The sequence below is a fragment of the Aethalodelphis obliquidens genome, unplaced genomic scaffold, assembly GCF_003676395.1.
Source record: "Aethalodelphis obliquidens isolate GAN/ISIS:26980383/991018 unplaced genomic scaffold, ASM367639v1 scaffold13, whole genome shotgun sequence".
Taxonomy (NCBI): Eukaryota; Metazoa; Chordata; class Mammalia; order Artiodactyla; family Delphinidae; genus Aethalodelphis; species Aethalodelphis obliquidens.
The window spans coordinates 13792922-13816071 of record NW_020837957.1 but is presented as its reverse complement, the minus strand read 5'-3'; the positions used below and the strand labels follow the sequence as shown (position 1 = coordinate 13816071).

The window sequence follows — 23150 nt, the reverse complement described above, 5'->3', positions numbered from 1 at the left end:
GAATGTAAATTGATACAGCCACTATTGAGAACAGTATGGAGTTTCCTTAAAAAACTAAAACTACCATATGAGTAAAACCATAATTCAAAAAGAGTCATGTACCACAATGTTCACTGTAGTTCTATTTACAATAGGCAGAACATGGAAGCAACCTAAGTGTCCATTGACAGATGAATGGATAAAGAAGATGTGACACATATATACAATGGAATATTACTCAGCCACAAAAAGAAACAAAATTGAGTTATTTATAGTGTGGTGGATGGACCTAGAGACTGTCATACAGAGTGAAGTAAGTCAGAAAGAGAAAAATAAATACTGTATGCTAACACATATATATGGAATCTTAAAAAAAAAAAAAGGTTCTGAAGAATGTAGGGGCAGGAAAGGAATAAAGATGCAGATTTAGAGAATGGACTTGAAGACATGGCGAGGGGGAAGGGGAAGCTGGGACAAAGTGAGAGAGTGCCATGGACATTATATACACTACTAACTGTAAAATAGATAGCTAGTGGGAAACAGCACATAGCACAGGGAGATCAGCTTATTGCTTTGTGTCCACATAGATGGGTGGGATAGGGAGGGTGGGAGGGAGACTCAAGAGGGAGGAGATATGGGGGTCTATGTTTATGTATAGCTGATTCACTTTGTTATACAGCAGAAACTAACACACATTGTAAAGCAATTATACTCCAATAAAGATGTAAAAAAAAAAAAAAAGAAAGAAAGCACAATATCCCAGCAATTACAGATTTTCCTTTAGGACACATATTTTATGTTAGGACACATCCTCTGTAAACAGTCAAAGAGCATCACCCTGCTAATGAGTAGAAAACAGATCAAATCATCCTAATCTGTTCTTGGCAAATTACGTCTAAGTGCAGACGGAACTTTCCACTGTGACTCTATACACGTTTGTCACTGAATCTGACTTTTCCAAAACATCTCTAAGTGAGAATGCTTGGGCTTGACGTTAATTGCCCTTTGACTTGAAATAGCTCTTTTTCTAATCACTCCTTTTCACAACCAATGAGAGAAAGGAAGCCAGAAGGAAGCCATATATTTAAAACGGCTAATGAATAATAGAATTTTAGTTTGAAAGTTTTATAACTTCTAAGGTAACAACAGTATCTAACGTACTTTATAGATGAGAAAGATCACAGAAATTGCCCCCTTTTTAGTGTCCGTGCCTTGATGTACTGTTTCTTGGTTTCATATTATTATTCAGGACTTGCTTTATTATTTAATCTTTCTTGCTTCTTTGTCTTTTCTTTCCAATTAGATCAAAGGTTCTTTGAGGGCAGGGACTGTGTTCTTCTTCCAGGATACCCTGGAATTTTGCAACTATTAGGCCTTCAATGAATATTTACTAAGGGCTATGAGTAGTTCAAAAACCCAGAAACAAATTAGCTACAGAACTACACACTGTGATGATTAAAAACGTTTCAAATGATGATTCTCAAACTTTAACGTGCACAAGAACCATAAGGGAAGCCTATTAAAATGGTAGATTCCCAAATCTCATTCCCAAAGACTCTTATGTTTCAAATCATTTCCTATTATCATTATTAGGAGGAGAAGGAGTAAATCAAATTTAGGAAAGATGAGACATACCGGGGCCTGGGACTGCACTGATGTGTCTTGCAGAGAAAGGACTTGACATAAGGTAAGGCAGCTTTGTCCTTCTTCAGGGATACCCCACCCCCAATACACCCTGCGTTCTTTTTTCCTTCCATAAATACTTACCGTGTGCCCACCAATGGCCAAGTATTAGGGCCTGGATTTAAACTGGTCAACAAGATGTATCAGATGCTTTGATATCAGAGCACTTAGATTCTACTTGGGGGGATGGCAGACAAGAGACAAGTAAACTTTAAGATTATTTCAGATATTGTTAAGTATTATAAGGAAAATAAAACAGGCTGGTATGATAGAGAATGACTCGTGAGAAGGGGGCTATTTAAAGAGTGTGGTACACAAGAAGATAATATGTGATCTGACGACTAAATGACCATAAGGAATCAACCATGCAAAAGATCTTGAGTGAGAGCTTTCCAGGGAGATGAAACAGCAAGTGCAAAGGTCCTGAGGCAGAATGAGTGTCTGAGGATCAGCAAGAAGGCCAGAATGCCTGAAACTTGAGAGGGAGCTAGGTCAGACCATCTGCTAGGTACAATCTGGGCTTTGGCACAAAAGTATCTTGGGATTACTCCTGTGGGAAGGTGGAGAAATACTCCTGGTTTCAGAATTAAGGAAGGTTAACTATTCAGTAAATGTTAAAATAGTTTAACTTCTCCAGTTAAAAACACCCATGTTATTGGAACTCTTCTCCCATAAAAAACAGTTCATTTCATGATTCCATTTGGTTGATGCTTTGAGATAACACAGTTTTGTCATCACTGGCAGATTACATTTTGTAATACTTGAGCACTGAAAATAAGCTCCCTTTAAATTTCTTTGAGATCCAAATTATTTATCATTCATTGGATGCCTCAAATATTATACAACAGGGTCTAATAAATGGTGTAAACTTATATTTGAGAATGTATATACCTCTCTAAAGGAAGAATTCTTAAGCCATAATTTCAACATAAGTTATATGGCATATACCTTTATTTCCGGTTTTGAATTACTTTTCAACTCTTGCATTGACTTGTCTTATCATTCCAACTGGACATCTACCAATTAAGAGTGATAGTACTCTTACCTCTAAGCAGTTTGGTTTTGTCTGAATAACTGAGTGCTTAAGGAAAGAAAGAACCAAGGGCAAGCATATCACCGGTACGTGTAAAATCCATTCTTGGGGACTACTACCGAAGCGAGGAGATAGCAGCTCAGCTTCAGGCCCCATGATCACTGCTCTTTCATAAGCCACCTAAGAAGAGGGCAAGCCAGGTGACAAGTGGGCCTTCTGTGAAAGGGCTCCGGTCCACTGGAAATGGGAATCAGCTCACAGTTTCATTTCACAGGGTCCACCAGATGGCAGATGACTTTATCTACCCGGAGCCAACCCAGACTGAACACATAATGTGCTTCATGCCCCCTTCCACTCTGCTGGGAGACGTGGAGCTTTCCTTTGAGGGTTGCTTGATTTAGTTAGTGATTGTGTGTGTGTGTGTGTGTGCATGTGTGTTTTAGTTTGATTATACATTATGCTGCAGTTCTAAAGGCAGAAGTTTCTCCAAGTCATGAAGATTGACTTCTATGCTTAGATCTGGAAGATCTGATTAGAAATCAATGGCTTCCAAAATTGGGGACCAGGAAATGGCAGGATGTAGATACAGTAGCTGTAGTGACAGACATGTAACGAGATGGAGATGAGTTGGTGGAACATTTGTGGGAAAAGGTCAGGGGAAGGATTGGAAATGAAGAGAAAAAAATCTACCTAAGAGAAAATGAAATGGTTTCATTATCACAAGAAACTCCAAGTAGCCTTCACTTACTTAGTCATACTGGAATTACAATTTCCGCTAGCATCGTTTGTGAAAGAGGAAGCAGGGAATACGACCATGGAAAGTGATATTTTAAGCTTCAACACATATTGCTCATCACTGGCTTGACTTACAGCATGGCTTTCAACAAAAGCACATAGTGATTTAATCTCAACAGTAATTCAGTCTGCAGCATATGAGACAAGACTATCATTGCAGACAGGCGGTAATTTGTGAAATTCAGGTGCTGGGGTTCAGGACCACCTGTTGAATTTAACCTTGGAGTTATAATGTTAATGCCATCATGTAACTGAACAAAAACACTACATATTTATCAGACTTTGGGACCTCTAGCCCTGGAGATGTGAACGTTTTCCTAAATGGTATCTGTAACTCTCTCCAGATTCAGTAAATCAATGGCCAATTGAAAGTCTGTTGGAATTCTGATTCAATATGCAGCAGCATATGGCTTGGTGGTCATCACATTCAGCATATCCTATAATTTTTCTATAGCTTGATGTGAGAGTGGGACAAAAAAGCAATCAGAGTATCATCTGGCAATATAAGAAGAATAGAAAAGCTTTCATTTATCATCCCCTGTGTTAACTGGAAAAAAAACATCTTAGTAATAGTCTAACGATTGATTTCTACCTCTGCTTAAGCAAGACTATCGGAAGATCCCAAGTAAACCTAAACAGCAATTTTGGGAGAAGACATAAACGTTTTACACGTGCACCTTCAGATAGCCATTGGAAATGAAACTGTCCAACTTCCGGCCAGTTAAATAGTAGCAGTAAAGTGACTACGTTCTGAGCAGAAGTTTACATTTCCTTCAGTGGAACAACTGAAATAATGCCTAAAAAGAAGGCATAGATTTTAATATTTGCATTTGTTCCTTTGCTTGAGGTAGGGTAAGCTTTGTTGAACCCTTTGGGTATGGAAGTTTGTGAGAGGTTGGTTTTCTACGAAAGAATTTCATTGGTATTATCTGCTAAGACCTTCCTGGTCACATTTTTAATTCTCTGCTAAGAATTCCAAGGTCTTCCACACATATGTATCATTCACATAACACTTCACAGTTTACAAAACCCTTCACTACAGATTATCTCAATTTCTCATACAGAGTTCCCACATTCCTTCCCCAAAAGGGCTGTTCTTCATTTTAATGAAATAAGGCTCTGACACATTGAAAATGGAATCCAACATATTTGTGTGAATAAACACTGTTTTGAAAAAGAACATGAGGGCATCATATTTTGACTTAGGCTATCAATATTCTTAGCTGGTGTCTGTCCGGCAGGAGAGCACAGGAAGGGAAATATTAGCAATATCTTCCTAAAGGCAGATCAAAGCTTACAGCAAATTTACCTTTTGACACCCCTGTTAACCAAAGCTTCACAAGTGCTAGACAGCCATTTCCACTAAACAATAGCTATGAAAAGCCACAATGTTCAATATATTCATTATAAACACATAAACACCACATCCCTCCACAATGGGAAGTCAATGCACAAACTTTTCTAGAACTCCAGCCCTTATGGGTTGCTTGCACATGCAGATACAAAGTATGTAATCAATCAACAGCTTAAAGAGAAAACAGAAGCTTGTGAAAACAGAAATTGTGAAACTGATGGCCCTTTCTACTTTTGATTTAAGATCTACCACCAGCACCCTCCCCAGTAAATCACTTCCTAATGAAATCTCTCCCTCTTTTCTGCTTCCGTGAATTCTTCCCAGTGCAAGTTCCACTTTTTCAAAGAAACTTTCCTTGATCCTAGCCGGGCAGAGATCTTTCCCATCTCTGTACTCCAACAGTAATAACTGTTTATATCCAGTATTTCCTATACATTTATATCTACTGTCTATCTCTCTGTCTCTCTGTCATCTATCCATCCATCCACATTTCACGGTATGTTGTTTTCCCACAGGCATTCAAAGATCCCTAAAGGCTGCGTCCTGCCTTAAATTCTTTTGCATCCTCCAAAATCCTTAGCATTATCCATTGCACAAGTGAGTAGAAGTATTTTGATTGCCACTTAAAAAAAGTTTGACTTTTTCATGCATGGTTAGAACCATCTTTTCACACAAAAGGAGCACCTGCTAAATATTACTTTGGTTCACAACCATACAACCTAGTAATACAAAAAGCAGGATAGCTGGGTGGTTTCAAGAAATCCTCTAGCTTTACAGGGCATATACAGAATGGAATTGTGTTTTAATAAAAATATATTAGCAGCTTCAAATAATGGGGAATACATTTAAACTGTATTAAAATATCTTTTCAGAATCAGGAAACTTGATTAGGATTCTCCCAGAGGCTTCACACACTGAAACGAGAGATTTATTATTCCAGGGAAAGAAGGCTCAATTTCTTAAAAATTCACCTTATTAATTATTAGCCAAGCCATGCAGCGGCTTCCCGGAAGGCAGAGGAAAATAGGCCCTCAACGGTGAGTTTCAAGCCAATGGAAGCTGAGTTTGTGCCTCAAGCCTTCCGCGCTTGCCTGGGCACCGCTCCCCAGGGCTGTAGTAATTTAGCCCAGAGCATCCGAAGCAGAGATCAGATAGGAGTCTGCGAGCCTGAGCTGCGGACGCGGACTGGCTGCTACTCAGCCTCCGGTTCCCTGTCGGAGGTAAGCTCGGGCTGGTACCCGCGCCATTCCCGGGTCTCCTCCCACTAGGGCGCGACTTGGCTGCCAAACCCGAGGCTTCAGGAGCCCTGCACCCAGCGATAGCTGCAATTCTGGGGATGAGGCGGTTCTAATTCCAGGGACAGTTCCTGTTAGGAAATTAGGCTTTGGGGTGCACCCATCTCATCCCTATTCCCGGAAAAACTTTGCTTCCTTCTCCAAATAGAAATTCACACCAAGTAGGAACTATCTTGTCCCACCCCAGCGGGTCCACTCGCACTTCCAGCCTCTGAATGGCACCTACTCACGGCGCCTCCCAACCCCGGGGAAGGGGGCAAGCTCAGGTGTGCGGGATCCCCAGGCTGGGTGGCGGGAAGGCTGGCGAGCAAGCTGTCACCTTGTGGTCCGCCACGCCAAGGTATCCGTCCAGTGGCCGCGGTCCCGCGGGGGCCTCGGGGTGCGGCGGGGGGCTGCCGGTCGCCGCTGCTTGCTGCTTCTGCGGGGGCCGCTCCTTCTGGCCGCCTAGGCTGCTGTACACGAGCAACAAGCTGGTGCACATTGTGGTGAGCGCTAAACACACTGCCAGACCATGGCGCTGCGGGAGAGCGGGAGAGAGCACAGGAGAGTCGCTGAGCGCCGACCCGGGAGGAGCGCGCCCGGCAGGGACTCCGGCGCGACGGTCAGACGGGCGGGGGCAGCGGGGGTAGCCCGGGTCCCACCTTGGCAGCACGCAGCCCGGTAGAGGAGGCACCGTCGCCCCGCGTACGGCAGGGCATGCTCCCCGCGCGTCGCTGCTCTGGGCCGCCGCCGCCTCCCACATCCCTCGGCAGAGGACAGGTGGTGCGTGGCGCCCGGCTACGCGAAGAAGAGCACGCCGGCGGCGGGGGCAGGGGTGGGCTCACACTTTGGGAGGGGGCCCTCTGCCCCAGCTCGGCTTTGGAATGTCTAGCTTCTCCTTTCTGGACCCGCGGGGCTCTACCTTGGCGATCCTTGCAAGTTTGAAATCCGACAAGGAAACCAAGAAAGTCTGCAAAGGTCCCCCCTTCCCGCCCCTCTTAGTTTTTTCCCAGGCTGTTTCGTTAGGGCATCCCCATCCCCGAGCAAGGCGCCCATCACTCCAAGGTTTCTCTAGCTCTCCGCTGGCCGCTCGGAACTCCCGCCGGAGATCCAGGAGCCCAGCAACCCGAGTTTCCATTCGGGCTCTGGGATTCCGAGCCAGGCTGAAGCGAGGAATCGGGAGTGGACGCGGAGCAGGTGGAAAGTTGTCCCTTTGTAACGGGCGACCTCGCAGCGCAGGGTCAGGCACCCCGGAGCTTTCCCGTGCGCCCCGGGGACGCTGCGCCCGGGGGTCCCGCCTCTGCCCAGAGGAGTTATAACAAATGACTCACCACCAGGGTCTTCATTTTGGGCACCTCTTTTGTGCGGAATCCTCAGGCACACGCGTCCGGGGCCACTTTTTCTTGGAGGATTTCCATCGTGGGTGATGGGGCGGAAACGGCTCTGATTTTCGCCGGGCCTCCAGCCGCGGCTGAGTGAGCAGGAAAGCCGCGGGACCCAGGAAGAGCCGCTGTTGCAGAGATTAGAGACAGAATTGAAGCTGAACCGGACCCTCGTAGTCTCTCAGCGATCTACACAACTGCCGCCTGCCGGGTCCTAAAGCCCTCTGCATTCCCCCCTTCCCGCCCCCAAATAATCATCTTTTCAGCCGAGTAGAATTTCTGGGGCGAGAGAGTTAACCGTGCCCATATACCCACCTCTTGGTCCGAAGGCTTATTTATCTTTTATGAAGTCATCAAGTAAAAGGGAAGGAGAACCCTATTGGATTCTGAACATGATAGCCGTTTGAAAATTTACAAACTACGATTTCTGTTCTGTGATTTTGATAAAAACAAGTCAACACCCCAAATGTCAATAGCTCTATTTATAGCATTTGCGTTTATGTTCGTAGCGTGGAGGAATCTGTCACGAAATAATTCTTTCAAAGAAATTATTGTTTCAGTTTTCCAATTGTAAGCTTTCTGATATTCTCTTCCCCTTAATTTTACTTTTTAAATCGAGTTATTCTCATGCAATCTTTATATCCTCATTTTCATCGAAATTATTTCATTCATTACTTGTTTTAAATATTACAGTTTATTTTTCTAGCAGAACCTTGAGGTTCCTAGTGTTCATCTAAATGATATAAAAGTGTTAAGAACATTCAGCACATCATAGCCACAGGATTAACTGGACCTGCAGATTCTGCCTAATTTAAATGAAAGATTTCTGGCTGCTAGAGCTAAAACTGCTTACTGTTTATTTTGTAAGAATCCTAAGGCCTTTGGTGCTCTCCTGTGTTGGTCTACTGCACTGACAGTATATAATTTCACATTCAGAACTTAAATTAATTTTTTTAAAAATCATTTGTTTTTTCTTGGGAAATTCACATCCATAGCTTGTTTTAAGCATACTCTCTCTCCTCCCGCCCGGCATTGAATTACACACGGCATTTGTTAAATGTCTAATTTAGTTTAAAACATATTTCTTGTGAAATTGCTCAGCCAGCGAAAATAGTTGTCTTAATGTATTACTTAACACCTCACCTGTAGCAGCGTAATGTTAAAGATTACATTAAGATGGAAATGATCAGCAGGCCAACTGAACCATAGGCACAATAAGAGATTTCTCAAGGCCAAAAAAGGCATTACAATCCTTTTTTAATCTTCACTAATCCATTGCTGGACCAATGATAAAACAGGAACTATTTTTAACTTATGAGGCATCCTTCTATACCCAGTATTAAGAAAGTTAAAATTAATCGGTGCAACAATGACTATCAATGCAATGTGTTTGGGGGAAAGTGAGAAACATATGGGATTCAGCCTTTCAAGGAAAAACAAAAAAATCCAAACACTGTCCAACATTGCCAGCCTTGAAGCTATTTATTCAATTTGTGCTTTAGGCATGAATAGTACCAGTTAGGGCAGAAAACGCAGCAGCCAGAAGAGAATCTTATTGGGTCTTGGCAATTCTTTATTGGATGGTTGCACTTGACACTCAAATTAGGGAAACAAAGGACCAACTAGATGAATCATTGCAAGCAGATTATCTGTGTTTCTCCAGGGCTCCTTTTGAGATGCTACTAGTGGTAGCTTCTGCAGTTTTCAGAATCATTCCCCGTCTATCTAGTAAGTTGCCCAGTGACCAATAAAACACTTCTAATATGTTTTGCCATGCCAAACAGAGCCATCATATTTATGATTTAAGCTCATGGCAGCATGTTGGACATCCATTACACAGTATGTCTGACCAAATTCATTAAGCTTATGCTTTTTTTTTTTTTTTTAACCTCCTGGGATAGCGGTTAGTGAGTAGCTAGATCTACTTATGAAATGACCAGGGTAAATTTGAAAAATGTAATTCTGAAGTTGATTTGAATAGTTTCAAGGTCTCTGGCTTTCAAATATTTGATTAGATTGATGCAATGGTTTTAGGCACTCTGGCCTGAGAGCCAGATGAACAAGGGGGAGTAGAGAAGGGCAGGTAAAACAAGTGACAAGTTAAAATCCTTGTGCTGTTTAATTCAGTGATCATTTAATGATCACCTGCTATTGGGTGGTTTTATGTTAGGGAATGCAGAGAGGAATAAGGCACAGATCTTCTCACCTAAGAGCTCACAGCCTAGGGTTTGTGTGTGTGTGTGTGTGTGTGTGTGTGTGTGTGTGAGAGAGAGAGACAAGTCTTCAAGTTGGCAATAAAAGACTGAGTACTAGAGATTCAACATATATTTGTCAAGTGCCTACCATGTTAAGCACCTCCTCTGGTGAGCACCGGCTACATGGCAGGCATTGGGATACCTGGATAAATAGATCACATGCTGCCCTGAAGGAACTCACAGCCTACTATTCCCAAGTAACTGCCATGAATCTTTATATTACAAAAATTAGGAAACTGTCAAAATACTTGATTGGTTTTTCAAATTCTGCGTGCTTGCTTGTTATTACCTGAGGGGTTTGATATCATAAGATTAGCCACCTCTATGTAACTTTTTGCACACTTCTAGGTTAATAATTTGAAGAGCCAGAAAGAACAGAAAATAGGCAACATTCACAGACACTTGATTGACTTGGAGACGAGCAGACAAGTCAGTAAAGCTTTTTTAGTTCATCTGACTTGTCCAGTTCAATAAGTTGGGTAGTCACAATTTGCTTCTCAGAATCCAGGTAGCTGAAATGGATTTCTCACGGTTTGAAATTTCTCCATATTTCTGCCTCTGGTGCCATCACATCCAATCAAATAGATTCTTACTTTAAAAAAAAAAAAAAAAAAAAAAGGATGAGAAAGGAAAGGAAAGGAAAAGAAATTGAATGTTCCACAATGTAGGTTATGTGATAGGCTGAAGGCGATGATTTATGAAACAAGCCATGTCATGGGGCGAGGAGGAGTGGGGAGGTGGGACCTGGAGCTGGAGGGAGTGTCCGCCAGTGCACACGGCCACGGCCATGGCCACGGTGGTACCACAACGCTCTGAGGGAGGCAGAAGACAGACTGCTGGAAACTAGTGAGCCCTGCCCATGACTCCTAAATGACCTCTCACATTAGAAACAAATGTTGCAAACATTCTAAAGATGTATGAAAAGCAAAAGACAACATAAACTGCATTTGGGATGCAACTGATTTTCACCTTATGACCTTAAAGAAAACGCTGCAAGAGCAAAAAGCTTCATAATGGCAGAAAGTCCTAGAACAAAGTGGATACTTGTTCCTTAGTTTCCTTAACTCTCTTTACTTCGCAAGCTGTGCCTAATGGGCTGGCTGGCTGAGAACAAGTCCGAGGAGTCAGGTTGCCAGGACCCAATTCTGACTTTACCACTTCCCAGCTCTGTGACTTTGGGTAAGTTATTTAGCTGTGCCTTAATTTCCTTACCTGTAGAATAGCAACCGTGAGCACCTATCTTAAAGCTTTGTTGTGAAAGTTAAGTGAGATACCACGAGTGAAGTGTCAAGAGGAGTAACTGACGGTTAACCATGACTAATAATATTTTGATTATGATGAATAAACATCATAATGTTTATTTAAAGGTGAAAGACCAGGGTTTGACCTGTGTGACCAAGAGCTGCATGATGAAAAAAGCACTGAAAAATATTAAGCAGACTCTTGACTGACCTGTAAAATGACTAAACAAAGCCTAGCCCCCGCTTTGTTAGAGGGGTCATTAAGATGTAGACGTGACTGCTTTGTAAATGATGAAGCTCTGTATGAGCTGAGATAATAGTCATTCATTCATGCATCCAACAAATGTCAATTGAGCATCTACTATGTGCCAGGCACTGTTCTAGGCCGTGAGGATGTGACAAAGACAAGCAAGCCCATGAGACTTATAGTCAAGCGAGGGCCATAAACTAATAGAATAGAATAGCAGGCACTAGGGGAAAAAGCAGGGTAAAACAGCTAGAGATTGAGGCGGGGTGTAGCACTGTTTTCGCTAGGATAGTGATATTTGAGGAGAGATTTGAATAAAGGGAGGGAGGGAGCCATGAGGCTATCTGGAAGAAGGGCATTTCAGGCAAAGGAAACAGCTTGTGCAAAGGCCATGAGGTAAGAGCTTGGCTGGCATGTTGAAGAGACAGCAAGGAGGTCGTGTGGCTGGAGTGGAGGGGGTGAGAGGGAGACTGGTGTGGGGGGAGGGCAGAGACGTAGTCCAGGGCCAGGTTGTCTAGTGCCTCACAGACCATGAAAAGGATGGTGCGGGGCTTCCCTGGTGGTGCAGTGGCCACTTAGGAAGTTCTTGCAGTGGTCTAGGTGAAGGAGGTGGTGGTGCTTTTAGGAGAAGTGACTGGTTTCAGGATGTGCTGATACTGGGTATGAAACATGAACAAACGAAAGGAGGCAAGCAAGCGCAAGCCTTTAGGAGTGGGTGGCTTGGGGAATGAGGCTGCTAGTTCCAAGATGGGGAACGCTGTGGGAACAGCAGGTGTGAGGGGCTGTGAATGGAGGATTTGCACGTAGAGGTGCTCAGTATGAAATGTCACAAGCGGTTGGAATTCAGGCATAATGCTGGGCTTAGAGACATGGACAAAGAATCACAGTTCATGAAAGGGTGAAGTCACCTAGGGATAAGCCAGGACACAGAAGAAAAGAAGTCACCGGCCTGAGCCCTGGGAGCTCCAAATTCCAGATGCCGAGAATAGGAGGCATTACTACAGTAATGATAATACTGAAAAGACAGTGACTGACTCTGAGCTTGATTGATTTACATGGCTGATTATTTTCATTTTGAATGGATTCTCCATTCCAAGACAGTGAGTCATTTATGCCCTCAGAGCACTTTTCAAATTCTGTTATTGTATCAAGCATATTCATTTATATATTTATTTTTCATCCTTCCTTCTAGATCATAACTTTTCTAGAACTGGAACTATGTCCTCTTACTGTTTATATCCTCCATAAACCCATAAGCCCAGCATATAAGTGAGGGTAATGATATTACTCACTACCATTTATCCAGCTCCTTACTATGTGTCAGCACTAGTCTAAGAGTTTTACATGTATTCATACCTTTAGTCCCTACAACAACCCCACGAGGTAGGTACTATTATTTTCCCCATTTCACAAATGAGTGAACTGAGGCACTGAGAGTCGTTTGTCCAAAGCCACCCAGACTTTGGCAAGTGGTAGCATTAGGCTAAATCAATATTTGTTAAAACAAATCAATATTTGTTAAAGAATGAATGGATAGACGCTTTGTAGGAGTTCCCATAACCACGTCCTTCCACTAAACTCCAAATTGGTCTGATTTATAAGAATACAGTTTACACCCAATCTTTAGATAATATAACCTTGTTTATATATAACAAATATAAACAAGGCAGTGCCTTGTTTTGTGACGTACTTTTTTGCTACTTTTATTTCTTCAAGATATATTTTACAGACAGTAAAATACATAAAATTAGGGGTACAGTTTGATGACTTTTGACAAAATTATACACCTGTTCACCACCACCACTGTCAAGATATAGATCATTTCCATCATCCCAGAGAATACCCTCATGCTTCCTCGCAGTCAGACTACCTCTCACCCAATAGGCAAACAGCAAAGATTGTCCTGATTTTTATCATGATAGATCAACCTTGCCTGTTCTAGAACTTAATATAGATGAAAACATACAGCATATGCCTTTCAGTCTGAATTCTTCTCTTAGCACACTATTTTGAGGTTTATCCATCTCGTTGGTGTTTTAATAGTTTGTTCCTTTTTATTGCTGAGTACTATTCTACTGTGTGAAAATGACACAGTTGTTTTTATCCATTTTCCTGTTGATGAACGTTTGGGTCGTTTGCAGTTTGGGGCTCTTAGGGATAAAGTTACTGAGGACGTACTTGTCTTTTGGTGGATGCATGGCTTCATTTTTCTTGCATGAATACCTAGGAGTGGAATGGTTGGGTCATGTGATAGGTGTCGGGTTAACTTTAAAAGAAATTGTTAAACTGTTTTCCAAAGTGGTTGGACCATTTTTTATTCCTACCAGCAACAAATGAGGCTTCAGTTTTCCACATCCTGTCAGCACGTGGTGTGGTCGTCTTTTAAATGTCTCTTGGCTTTTGTACAGTTTTCCAGATAAAGTTAGAAATCCTTGCTTAGCATCCCAGGTCCTTCCCAACTATGCATCCACCACTCCTTTTGAATCTCATCTCTACACAGGAACCTTCTGAATTAGCCATAAAAACTGTTCTTTGAATTTACAGTACTTATGGTCAGTCAGCTGGGTCTTTCAACAAGTCCCTTTCTGTCCTGCTCCTTCACATCTCAGCCTGTGCCCCGTCCACCAGCATCGCCCACTTTCTGATCCTGCAGTCGGACACTGAGGCCCCCTCTTAACGCTCTCCAGCTCAGTTAAAAGCACAGGCTTGGAATCACACAGACCAGGTTTGGCCCAACCTCTCGCGACTGAGAGCAAGACACTGACTGCCCTTCTCAGGTTCCTCATTTGTAACAGGCAGATAGTAAAACCTTTCGAGCAGAGTAGTTATGTAGACAAAATACACTAACATATGGAAAGTGTTCATCACCATTCGACTATACAGATGGATCAAACAAAAGGTATGTTTTCATAAGGGGCCGCCTGTTTGGTATGAAAGAATTCATCCTCCAATGTTTATTGAGCTTTTAGTAAAAATAATAGTTAATAGGTATTGTCAGGCATGGTGCTAATTGGAGGCAGTGGCTTTTTAAATTGGGAATGATGTCATCTCCACTTTACCAACAAGGAACCTGAAATGTAGAGATGTGAGGTCGTTTGCTCAAGGTCACATGGCTAGAAAGGGACAGAACCAAGTTTTTTTTTTTTTTTTTTTTTGTGGTACGCGGGCCTCTCACTGTTGTGGCCTCTCCCGTTGCGGAGCACAGGCTCCGGACGCGCGCAGGCTCAGCAGCCATGGCTCACGGGCCCAGCCGCTCCGCGGCATGTGGGATCCTCCCAGACCGGAGCACAAACCCATGTCCCCTGCATCGGCAGGCGGACTCTCAACCACTGCGCCACCAGGGAAGCGCCAGAACCAAGATTTGACCAGACCTGTCTGACTGCAGAGCCTTCCCTCACAAGCTCCACATTCCACACTCCACTGTTTTCTACATGCTCTGACTCTAGGCCAAGTCCTCCACTGGGTGCTGGAGTTGCAGAGAGGAGAAAGACACAGCCCTCACTTACAGAAGACAAATCCATGAGCAGATAATTATACCCCAATATGTTGATTTTAAATGTTGAGTTACAAATGAAGAATTAGAGGGATCACAGACGAGGGACATATGGCTGCGTGGGAGTGTTTCAGATATGATTTCTGGCAAAAGAGAAACGTTCAGCTGGTTTTAAGGGATCACTAGAAACAGGTCAGGAGAAGGCCAGTGTCCCTTGGCAGAAAGGACAGCATAAACAAAGCAAAACCATGGAAGCATGGAACCTCATGGTAGGTGCTGACAACAGAGAAGGAGTTTGTGGGTAAGGTAGAGAGTTATCAGAACCAGAGTGGTTCTGTACAGCTGTACAGGTTGTGCAGTGGGCAAGGATGTGCATCTAAGTGGGTATCACAGTCACAGATACTGCAGATTTGTATATTTATTTCATCAGTTTCCTTGAAAATGACCATGACCATATGTAGACTATGCTTTACACATATCAGAGTATTATAACAATTTTCCATTAGATAGACGTAGAGTGTTGTAAGTACCAGAAGCCTTTAAAAATTTGCACAGTAGTGCCCTTTGGGCTGGGAGTAGTGTAGTCAGAATTACTTTCTAGGTGGATGTCTCTGGAGACAGTGAGAGGGATGGCTTTGTAGGGGGAAAGACTGGAGCCAGAGAGGACAGCTAGGACCCTGTTGTGGAAATCTGGGTGAGAGATAAAGGCTTCAGCCAGGGCAGTGGTGGTTGGGATGGACTGAAGAAATTCTTAGGCAGGTATTATGTTATAATGGGTAAATGGATCAAATCCTAACTATGCAGAAGAGGATTTATAAATAAGTGCCTTTTCGGGAATTCCCTGGCGGTCCAGTGGTTAAGACTCGGTGCTTTCACTGCCGTGGGCCTGAGTTCGATCCCTGGTCGGGGAACTAAGATCTCACAAGCTGTGCGGCACGGCCCCCTCCCTCCAAAACGTGCTTTGTTCATGCAAAATGGAGTGTATAATTCTGGCCACATTTCAAAATGATATAGAATAATAAGAAGAAATGGCTTATATGATGCCGTAGTTTGGGTCCTCTCGCAAGCATACCCTGCAATAAAGATCCACGTGCAAGCATCTCTTTGGCAGGTGGAGCAAACCCCTTTGGGGAGTGTAGGGAAGCGATATAGGGACGAACGGCAGCCAGTAAATGGTGCATCATCCAGCAAGTTACAACGGTAGACAACTGGGGCTCAGTCCTGCTGGAGGAATTCTGGCAGCCAGTGTAGAAGTCAGGCCTTGGTGTTTCCACCGGGGGCTGGGGGAGCAGGGGCATTTGGTTGAGGGCTGCCCTGGGCTTGGAGCGATGGGCGCTGGTTCTTTGGCCCGTGCTGCCTGCCTCACACGTGGCCGTACAGGCAGGCTCCGGAGGCTGGAAAAGACCCTCAGGCAGGGACTGGCAGGTGCCGGAAGTTGAAGTCCCCATAGAGTTTTCTTTCTTTTTTTTTCTTTCTCTTTTTTTTTTTTTTTTTGCGGTACGCGGGCCTCTCACTGCTGTGGCCTCTCCCTCTGCGGAGCACAGGCTCCGGACGCGCTGGCTCAGCGGCCACGGATCACGGGCCCAGCCGCTCTGCAGCATGTGGGATCCTCCCGGACCGGGGCACGAACCCGCGTCCCCCGCATTGGCAGGCGGACTCCCAACCACTGCGCCACCAGGGAAGCCCCCCATAGAGTTTTCAAAGGACTCTTGGGAGTTTTCAAAGGATTCAAATTCCTTAGGTTGTTTGAACCTCCAGATAGTTTTGTGACCTAGAAAAATGTGTGGTTTCCAGCTAAGCCTGAACAGCTCTTGCTCATGGTCAGTTCCCCCGGCCTCCAGAGCTGCTGCACCAAACAGAAACGTCTCTTGTCAACGTCCCTCCCCTTTTCCTCATTACTGACTTGTTGGGATATCTGTCTCCTGATATAGATAGCAGGCCGTTAAATTTAGAAATTTTGTATAATTCACCTTTGTTTTCCCAGAGCCTGGTAAACAGTAGGTGTTTAGTGAATGTAATTGAGTGGATGGATGAATGACTATTATCATCGTCATTTTAACGGTGTTAAAACTGGGACTGACAGAGCTAAAGCAACTCACCCAGAGTCACGCAACCAGTTAGAAGAGACAGGACTTGAACTCAGCTCCTCCACATTCCTCTCGAGAAATCTTGCTGCTGCCACGCAGCTCCGTGAGGGTGGGCATAGCGACTCTTTGTTGGGGATTCGTAAATCCCACAGGCTTATAAAGTTTGGAGTATTTGAAGGTAGGCCAACAACTAGAAAGGAAGGCCAGGAAACTTCAGGGGAGGGAGTTTTTCACATTAGGAACTGATTTTTGTTTTATTATTTATGATATCTCAAAGTAGAATGGGGAAAGACAAATAGGGGCAAACACTGTGACCCTCATAAAATAAAACACATTTTTCCTCCAAATGTGAAAGACAAAGGACCATCCCCATAGGACCCAGTGCAACGATCTGAAATCTGAGTGAGCACGTGCTGTAAAGCTCGCTGTGCTCATGGGTAACCTGGGAAGTCAGGGGTGATGTTGGGCCTACATCAAGGAAGGCCGGCCTTTTTATTCTTTTTGTTCAACATGCAACGAAAGGGGTAGCAGCTGCAAGAGGGAAGTCAGCTAAAGAGTTTTCGAAATGAATTTAAAAGTGCATTCTTGAGTGTCCTTGCAATATTTCTGCTAATGTAAAAAGCATGATTGATCTATGAGCAGCTTTCTGCTTCTCTTCCCATGCTAATTTATATCATTCTTGTGTCTTTTTCCTTTGGTTTCAAAATATTGCATATGCCATTTAAAACAGCTGATGTTATTTAAGTAGCATTGAAATGTGACACTTTTAAAGAGTCAACTTTTTAAAAAAGTTGACTAATTAAAAGACCTAAATTTGTGACTTTTGAATTTCTTTTTATCTGTGGGACCTATACTTCACTTCTGTATAAAGTTAAGGGTACAGGCTCCACTGTCAACTACATCCATGTTTGAATCTTAGCTCTACCATTTATAGGCTGTGACCTTGAACAAGATACCAAGTCTGTCTAAGCTCCAGTTGTCCCATCCATGCAAGGGCAATGGTAATACTGCCCTCCTCAGCTGGGCCATTTTAAGGATTAAATGAGGTAATGATGAGGGTTTCCAATAGGTATATAGAATTTTTATGTATTTAATCCTCACGACAACCCTCTCAGTTAGCTGCTGTTGTAGTGTCCTTTTTCATATAAGGAAACTGAGGCATACGTAGGCAAAATATCTTGCTCAATATCACAGAGTTACTAAGTCGTAGTATCAATATTTGGACCCTCACACATAATGAACTTAAAAAAAACCTGTCAATTATTATTGTAGTTTAAATAAAACATTTCCCGGAGACTCATTGTGTGAGTTAAGATTGGAGCTGTCTGGTTGAGGTAGGAATGGGAAACCCAGATCTCTTCCTCCTGCCTGAGGTGGCCATAACTTGGAAGTTATGCTTGGAAACCACTGGCCTTCCTATTGCTGGTAGAGAAAAATAAACATGAATAAAAAATGAAAAACTGACGGATCCTTATAGGCGTTCTGTTTGGAATGCCTTCTATGTCCCACACCTGTCAAATAAACAGGTGCATCTCCTAAGATGACAGACAAGGCAAGAGCCGTGATGAGAGGTTTTAGGGGGGCCTGTTGTTGTGAGATCCGAATGAGGGTAGGTCAGTGGCACAGCCAGATAATTTCGCATTAAAATTTGTACTTAACAACTTAAATTGTTTGAAAAATATTCACTCATTAATTCATTAAGCAAACAGTCATAGAGTACAAAGTATGTATCAGACATGGCTCCAGTATTTGGGGGCTGCTAGTTGGGCTCAAGATACTGAAGTGGAAACCCAGCTATATATGCTCACACCTCCTCTCCCCGAGTCATCCCACCTGGCACCTGCAGGTGCCCCTGCCTGCCCATTTCCCGCTGTGTGTAGTCTGGATGACCACTTCTGTGTTTCATCATCTCAATCCAGACCTAACGTCTTTTCCCACGTGCTCTTATATATTCTGTAATGTTTCTATCGTCACTTCCCATAGAGGCATGCGTTGTTTCATTTTCTATTTTCAGAACCTTACTTCCATGCCCTTCCAACCAGGGTAAATGTCTCATGTGAATTTATTTCCCTTTTCAAGTCAGAAGGCAGGGGTTTTCTTCAACATGATATCTCTGAAGGGACAGGGCTGTCACAGCACCTAACTTGCAAGATGGTCATGAAGCTTGGCCTCTATAACACAGGCTCTGGCACATAGCAGGCCCTCAGTTACATATGATTTCCCCTCTTCTTTAAGAACACAGTAGCCTAAATTATATACTGTGAGATCATTTACAATTTATGCGTTGTTATACATCAAGGACTTAAAAATATGGAGGTCATTTCTTCCTTTTCTAGGTTATCATCAAATAGAATTCATGAACCCTCAGATTCATGGGCTTTCAATGAATGATATAAAATTGAAGCAATAAGGCTCCATTCCACATTTTGGCTCAGAACTTCTTTCACATACATTTTTGGACCTAATAATAGTATTTTCCACTTGGAAAACTTCTTTTCAACTTGGACACTTGTACGATGGTTGGCATCGTTTCATGCTTATGTCAACTAGTCAATGAGTTGAGTTTTCATTTTCCATGTGTAACTTTGGTGCCTGCATTTGTACGTGTCATAAGTGGGAAGGCTAATTGAAAAGTGATGAGATTTGAATCTAAGTGATTTGACATGCAAGGGCTTCTAGGATAATTAAATAATGAATTGCTTCACCTATCAAGCATTTATTGAGAGCCTACACGGTTGACACGCAGCATGCTCTGTGCTAATAATACGAAGACGAAAGAGTTTCTCAGGAAGCTAACAGGCAATCAGTAGAGACAGTTCCATAAAGGATTGCAGTGTGGTATGTGGAAAGTGCAGCAACAGCGGCACTGGTGTAATGGTAGCAAAAAGGCAGGAGCAATCAATTCACTAAGTTTTCAAGTATGCTATGATGAGGCCAACAGATCACGAGATGATTGCCACTGAAAAATAATTTATGCTCTGTTCTATTCAGAGATCCCAAGAGGAGGGGCATGCTATACCACAGGGGGCCACGTGAGAAAGCTCCAGTGTTGGTCAGGATGTAGGTGGAGGAAGAGATGTGGGCAGGAGCCTTTCTTGTGGTGGAGAAAGGCAGGATAAGCAAGTTTAGGAGTGGCTAGTTGAATGACTGCAGCAGGCTCTGGGGCTGAGGGGCTGGCCCTAGTTGTCTAGTGTCTGGTCCTGGGGTGAGAGCTGGTAAAGGAGACTGCTGGGGGTATGGGCTCTGGATTGCTTAGTTTGTATGTGAAAGGCATGCTTCTGGGCTAGTTGTTTGCTGTCTTTCTCTAGGAATTAGCTAACCCTTGGAGGAGCGGTCTGTCCAGAAACAGCAAGGCCCCAAATATCAAAGCATCAAAATATACAAAATGAAGAATATGGTTAATACAACCACGTCGGCCAGGGCAGCCAGGAGAACAGGACTAAACCAAGAGCAAAAGAGCTTTCTGGACAGAGGGTTCAGTTTATGCAAATATCCAGAGACGTGGAAGAACCTGTTTGTATTTTAATATGTTTCGAGTCCGGAGTCAGGACGAAATGTGAGCCGTAGGGCGGGGTGGTGCTCTGAGCAGCAGCCAGTGCGTGAAGTTTGCCTGGATCAGGAATTTGGACTTCGTGTGAAAGGTAGTAAGGTATACCTGAAGGGTTTTACCGAGGAGGGTGACAATGATTTCAGTTTCCTTCTGTTTGGTGAAAATTTATGCTATTATATCTATGCTACTTAAAAATTAAAGAGGTTTCACATTTCATCTTTGTAAGATAAACAACATGATCTCTTTAGTACTTTCAATGGTTATGTAAAGAATATTTACTCTTTGGCTCCTACAGATTGTAAATCCTTGGTGTTCTCTTTCCAGCACCCTCCAAGCAGGCAGGTAGTAGAGCAGAGAGTACAGGGTGATAAGGCAGTCGTTAGAGGACCAAGGCCTGGTCATTCCATTGGTTGAGTCACCTCACTTCTCCAACGAGAAGATAAGATCATCCGCTGGAGCTGGTCAGTTGGCGTGGATCCTGTATCTGCCACTTACTGTGTGAGTAACCTCAGGCAAGTTATTTAACTATTGTCTCAGTTTCCCCATATGTAAAATAGAAATAAACGAATATCTATATTACAGGATTGACAACAGGCTTTGGATTTGGTTTCCTCATCCATCATGCCTCTGCCAGTACCGTCTCTGTGCAAACCAATGCCTTATAATACAGTATTATTATGACGGTCTGGGCAACGTTGGACCAAAGAATGTACATCATCGCAGAATAAAGGGCAACGGGATGCTGTTTATGGAAATCACTGGTACTATCATATTCCTCAACCCCCAGGAGCAGCTACTCTTCTAAGGTGGAAGAATAGAATGTTGAAGACTTGTTCTTGGCCGAAGCCGGCATTCTGTAAAGTTAGTGTGCTGTCTTATAGGTTGCTATAAACCAGAGATTAGTATCTGGTATGTTTTCCTCCTCCTGTTCTCTATGACCGAAATACAGACATTGGGGAACCAAAAACTAAGGGGAGTGGTGCCTTGTGTGATTACATCTTATGCCTCCCAGCAACCTCTGTGCTTCCTGTCCTTACGCCTCTGGGTTCTATTTCTACTAGGAGATACAATAATTGTTCCCATGAATTGGAAGCTACCAATGCTGCCTTGTCCTTTCAGACTCTCCATGCCACTAGGAAACTGCCCCCCCAAAGAGACTGTATTTCATCTGGACTTGCTGATCATGCACAGCAAAATAGGGTTACAGCTACATACACAGTGAGACTCGGGAGAAGCAAGGATGGAAACGCTAGATGCTTTGTGGAATCTTAATGGAAGACTGTCACAACCCCACGTAGGCAGGTCCACCAAGGACTCATATCCCTCAAGAATGAAAGTCTGTGTCAGTGAACTGAGCAAAGAACCCCAACAAATTAGTTGATGGTTCAAAGCAAAGAGACACAGAATGTGTAGCCTTGAGCTGTATTTCCTTCCCTGCTATTCTATAGAGATGATACATAGATAGATAGATAGTTAGGAGGTTGGCTGGTTGACTGGTTGGCTGGCTGAATAAGCACAGACACACATACATATTGATACATACGTAGGTGTTGCCGTAGTGTAGTGTTTATTACGTTCGCCTCACACACATACATACATACATAATAAAACCTTTCACCATAAGGTGAAAATTGGAGCCCAAACTTTTAAACAGTTTGTGATTTTATAAGGTTCCTGAAGAACAATATTTGCGGTTGGTCTTTCAGTCACTTTGTAAAAGAAAAGGAAATGTTTTCAATTATTAGTTATGTGGAAAATAGACCAACTTACAAACAAAATATGTCCTATAAACAAAACTAGGAAGGTCCCAAATGATTATAAGGCAGTCACTCTCTAACTTACCCTTTCTCCTAACCCCTTTCAAGAAGATAAGAACTTTAGCTCAGCCCAATTTTGGAATAGGAGCTGGGTGGAGGGCAGGAGTCAATCTAATCACACTGCATTGCACTGGCACAGTCTTCCTTTTGTGGGAGAGTGTAAGTACATTTTTATTTTGGTATGGTTTCTTTCTTTTACCTGATAAATGTGTTGCTTGAATTAAGTTTTAAAGATTATAGGGGTAAGTTTTGTTAACTTTCCTGCCTCCCAGAATCCATTCTCCTCTGTTTTCTTTTGAGAAAGATTTTCTTGTGAGAAATCACCTCTCCCCCACAAATCACCTCTCATTTGTATCATTTAGGTGGAATTCTCAGTCAAGGGGCCCTGCCCTTCTCTAACCAATGAGTAGGTTCGTGACCCCGCACACATGTCCTAGGCTAATTGGACTTTATCTTCCAATAGGTGAGAGCTTGAGCAGAATGATGCAAAGGAAACAAAATCAGGTTGAAGTGGACTCATCCCCATGGTGGCAGCACCATGTCTGGCTCCTCCCACCAATATCTCTGGAGCTGTCCTGATTCTTGCCCCTTCTGAGCCCAATTCTTCTAATATTCCTTCCATCTTGTGAACCATCCTGTATCCGTCCAACAAATTCATTTTGTTTCGTGTTAATTAGAGATTAGATTGGATTCCAAGACTAGATTGGAATCTAATAACCCTAACTAGGTCAGAGTAGAAAAGCTCTTAAAGCAGGCAGGAAGGGGAAAGATAGATACTCTTGACATAAGGAAGTCATGAGCAAAGTGATGATGGTCTTAAACAACATGATGAGTCTGGATAACCTCAAGTAGCGCAGAACAGAGAGTCAGTACAAAATTAATCCTGAAGGGGTTTTTATCCTTGCCTGGTGATTCCCAATATGTGAGCTCTGGATCTCTAGGTTACTGCACAGTCTAAAA

The 23150-nt window shown here is 43.2% G+C and overlaps 1 protein-coding gene across 2 annotated transcripts in view; it reads right to left on the bottom strand.

Moving 5' to 3' along the window:
- Nucleotides 1–7710, bottom strand: part of ST6GALNAC5 (ST6 N-acetylgalactosaminide alpha-2,6-sialyltransferase 5) — a 174719-nt gene extending 167009 nt beyond the window's left edge. The window contains exons 1-2 of one of the 2 annotated variants that reach the window (XM_027114524.1): nucleotides 7450–7710; nucleotides 6459–6656 (exon numbers count right to left, since the gene is read on the bottom strand). In XM_027114524.1, the coding sequence (XP_026970325.1) occupies nucleotides 6459–6656; nucleotides 7450–7464 (213 nt within the window). In that variant the 5' untranslated portion in view covers nucleotides 7465–7710. The remainder of the gene's footprint in view (nucleotides 1–6458; nucleotides 6657–7449) is intronic. The other variant, XM_027114526.1, reaches the window with a different exon arrangement.
- Nucleotides 7711–23150: the final 15440 nt, after the last annotated feature.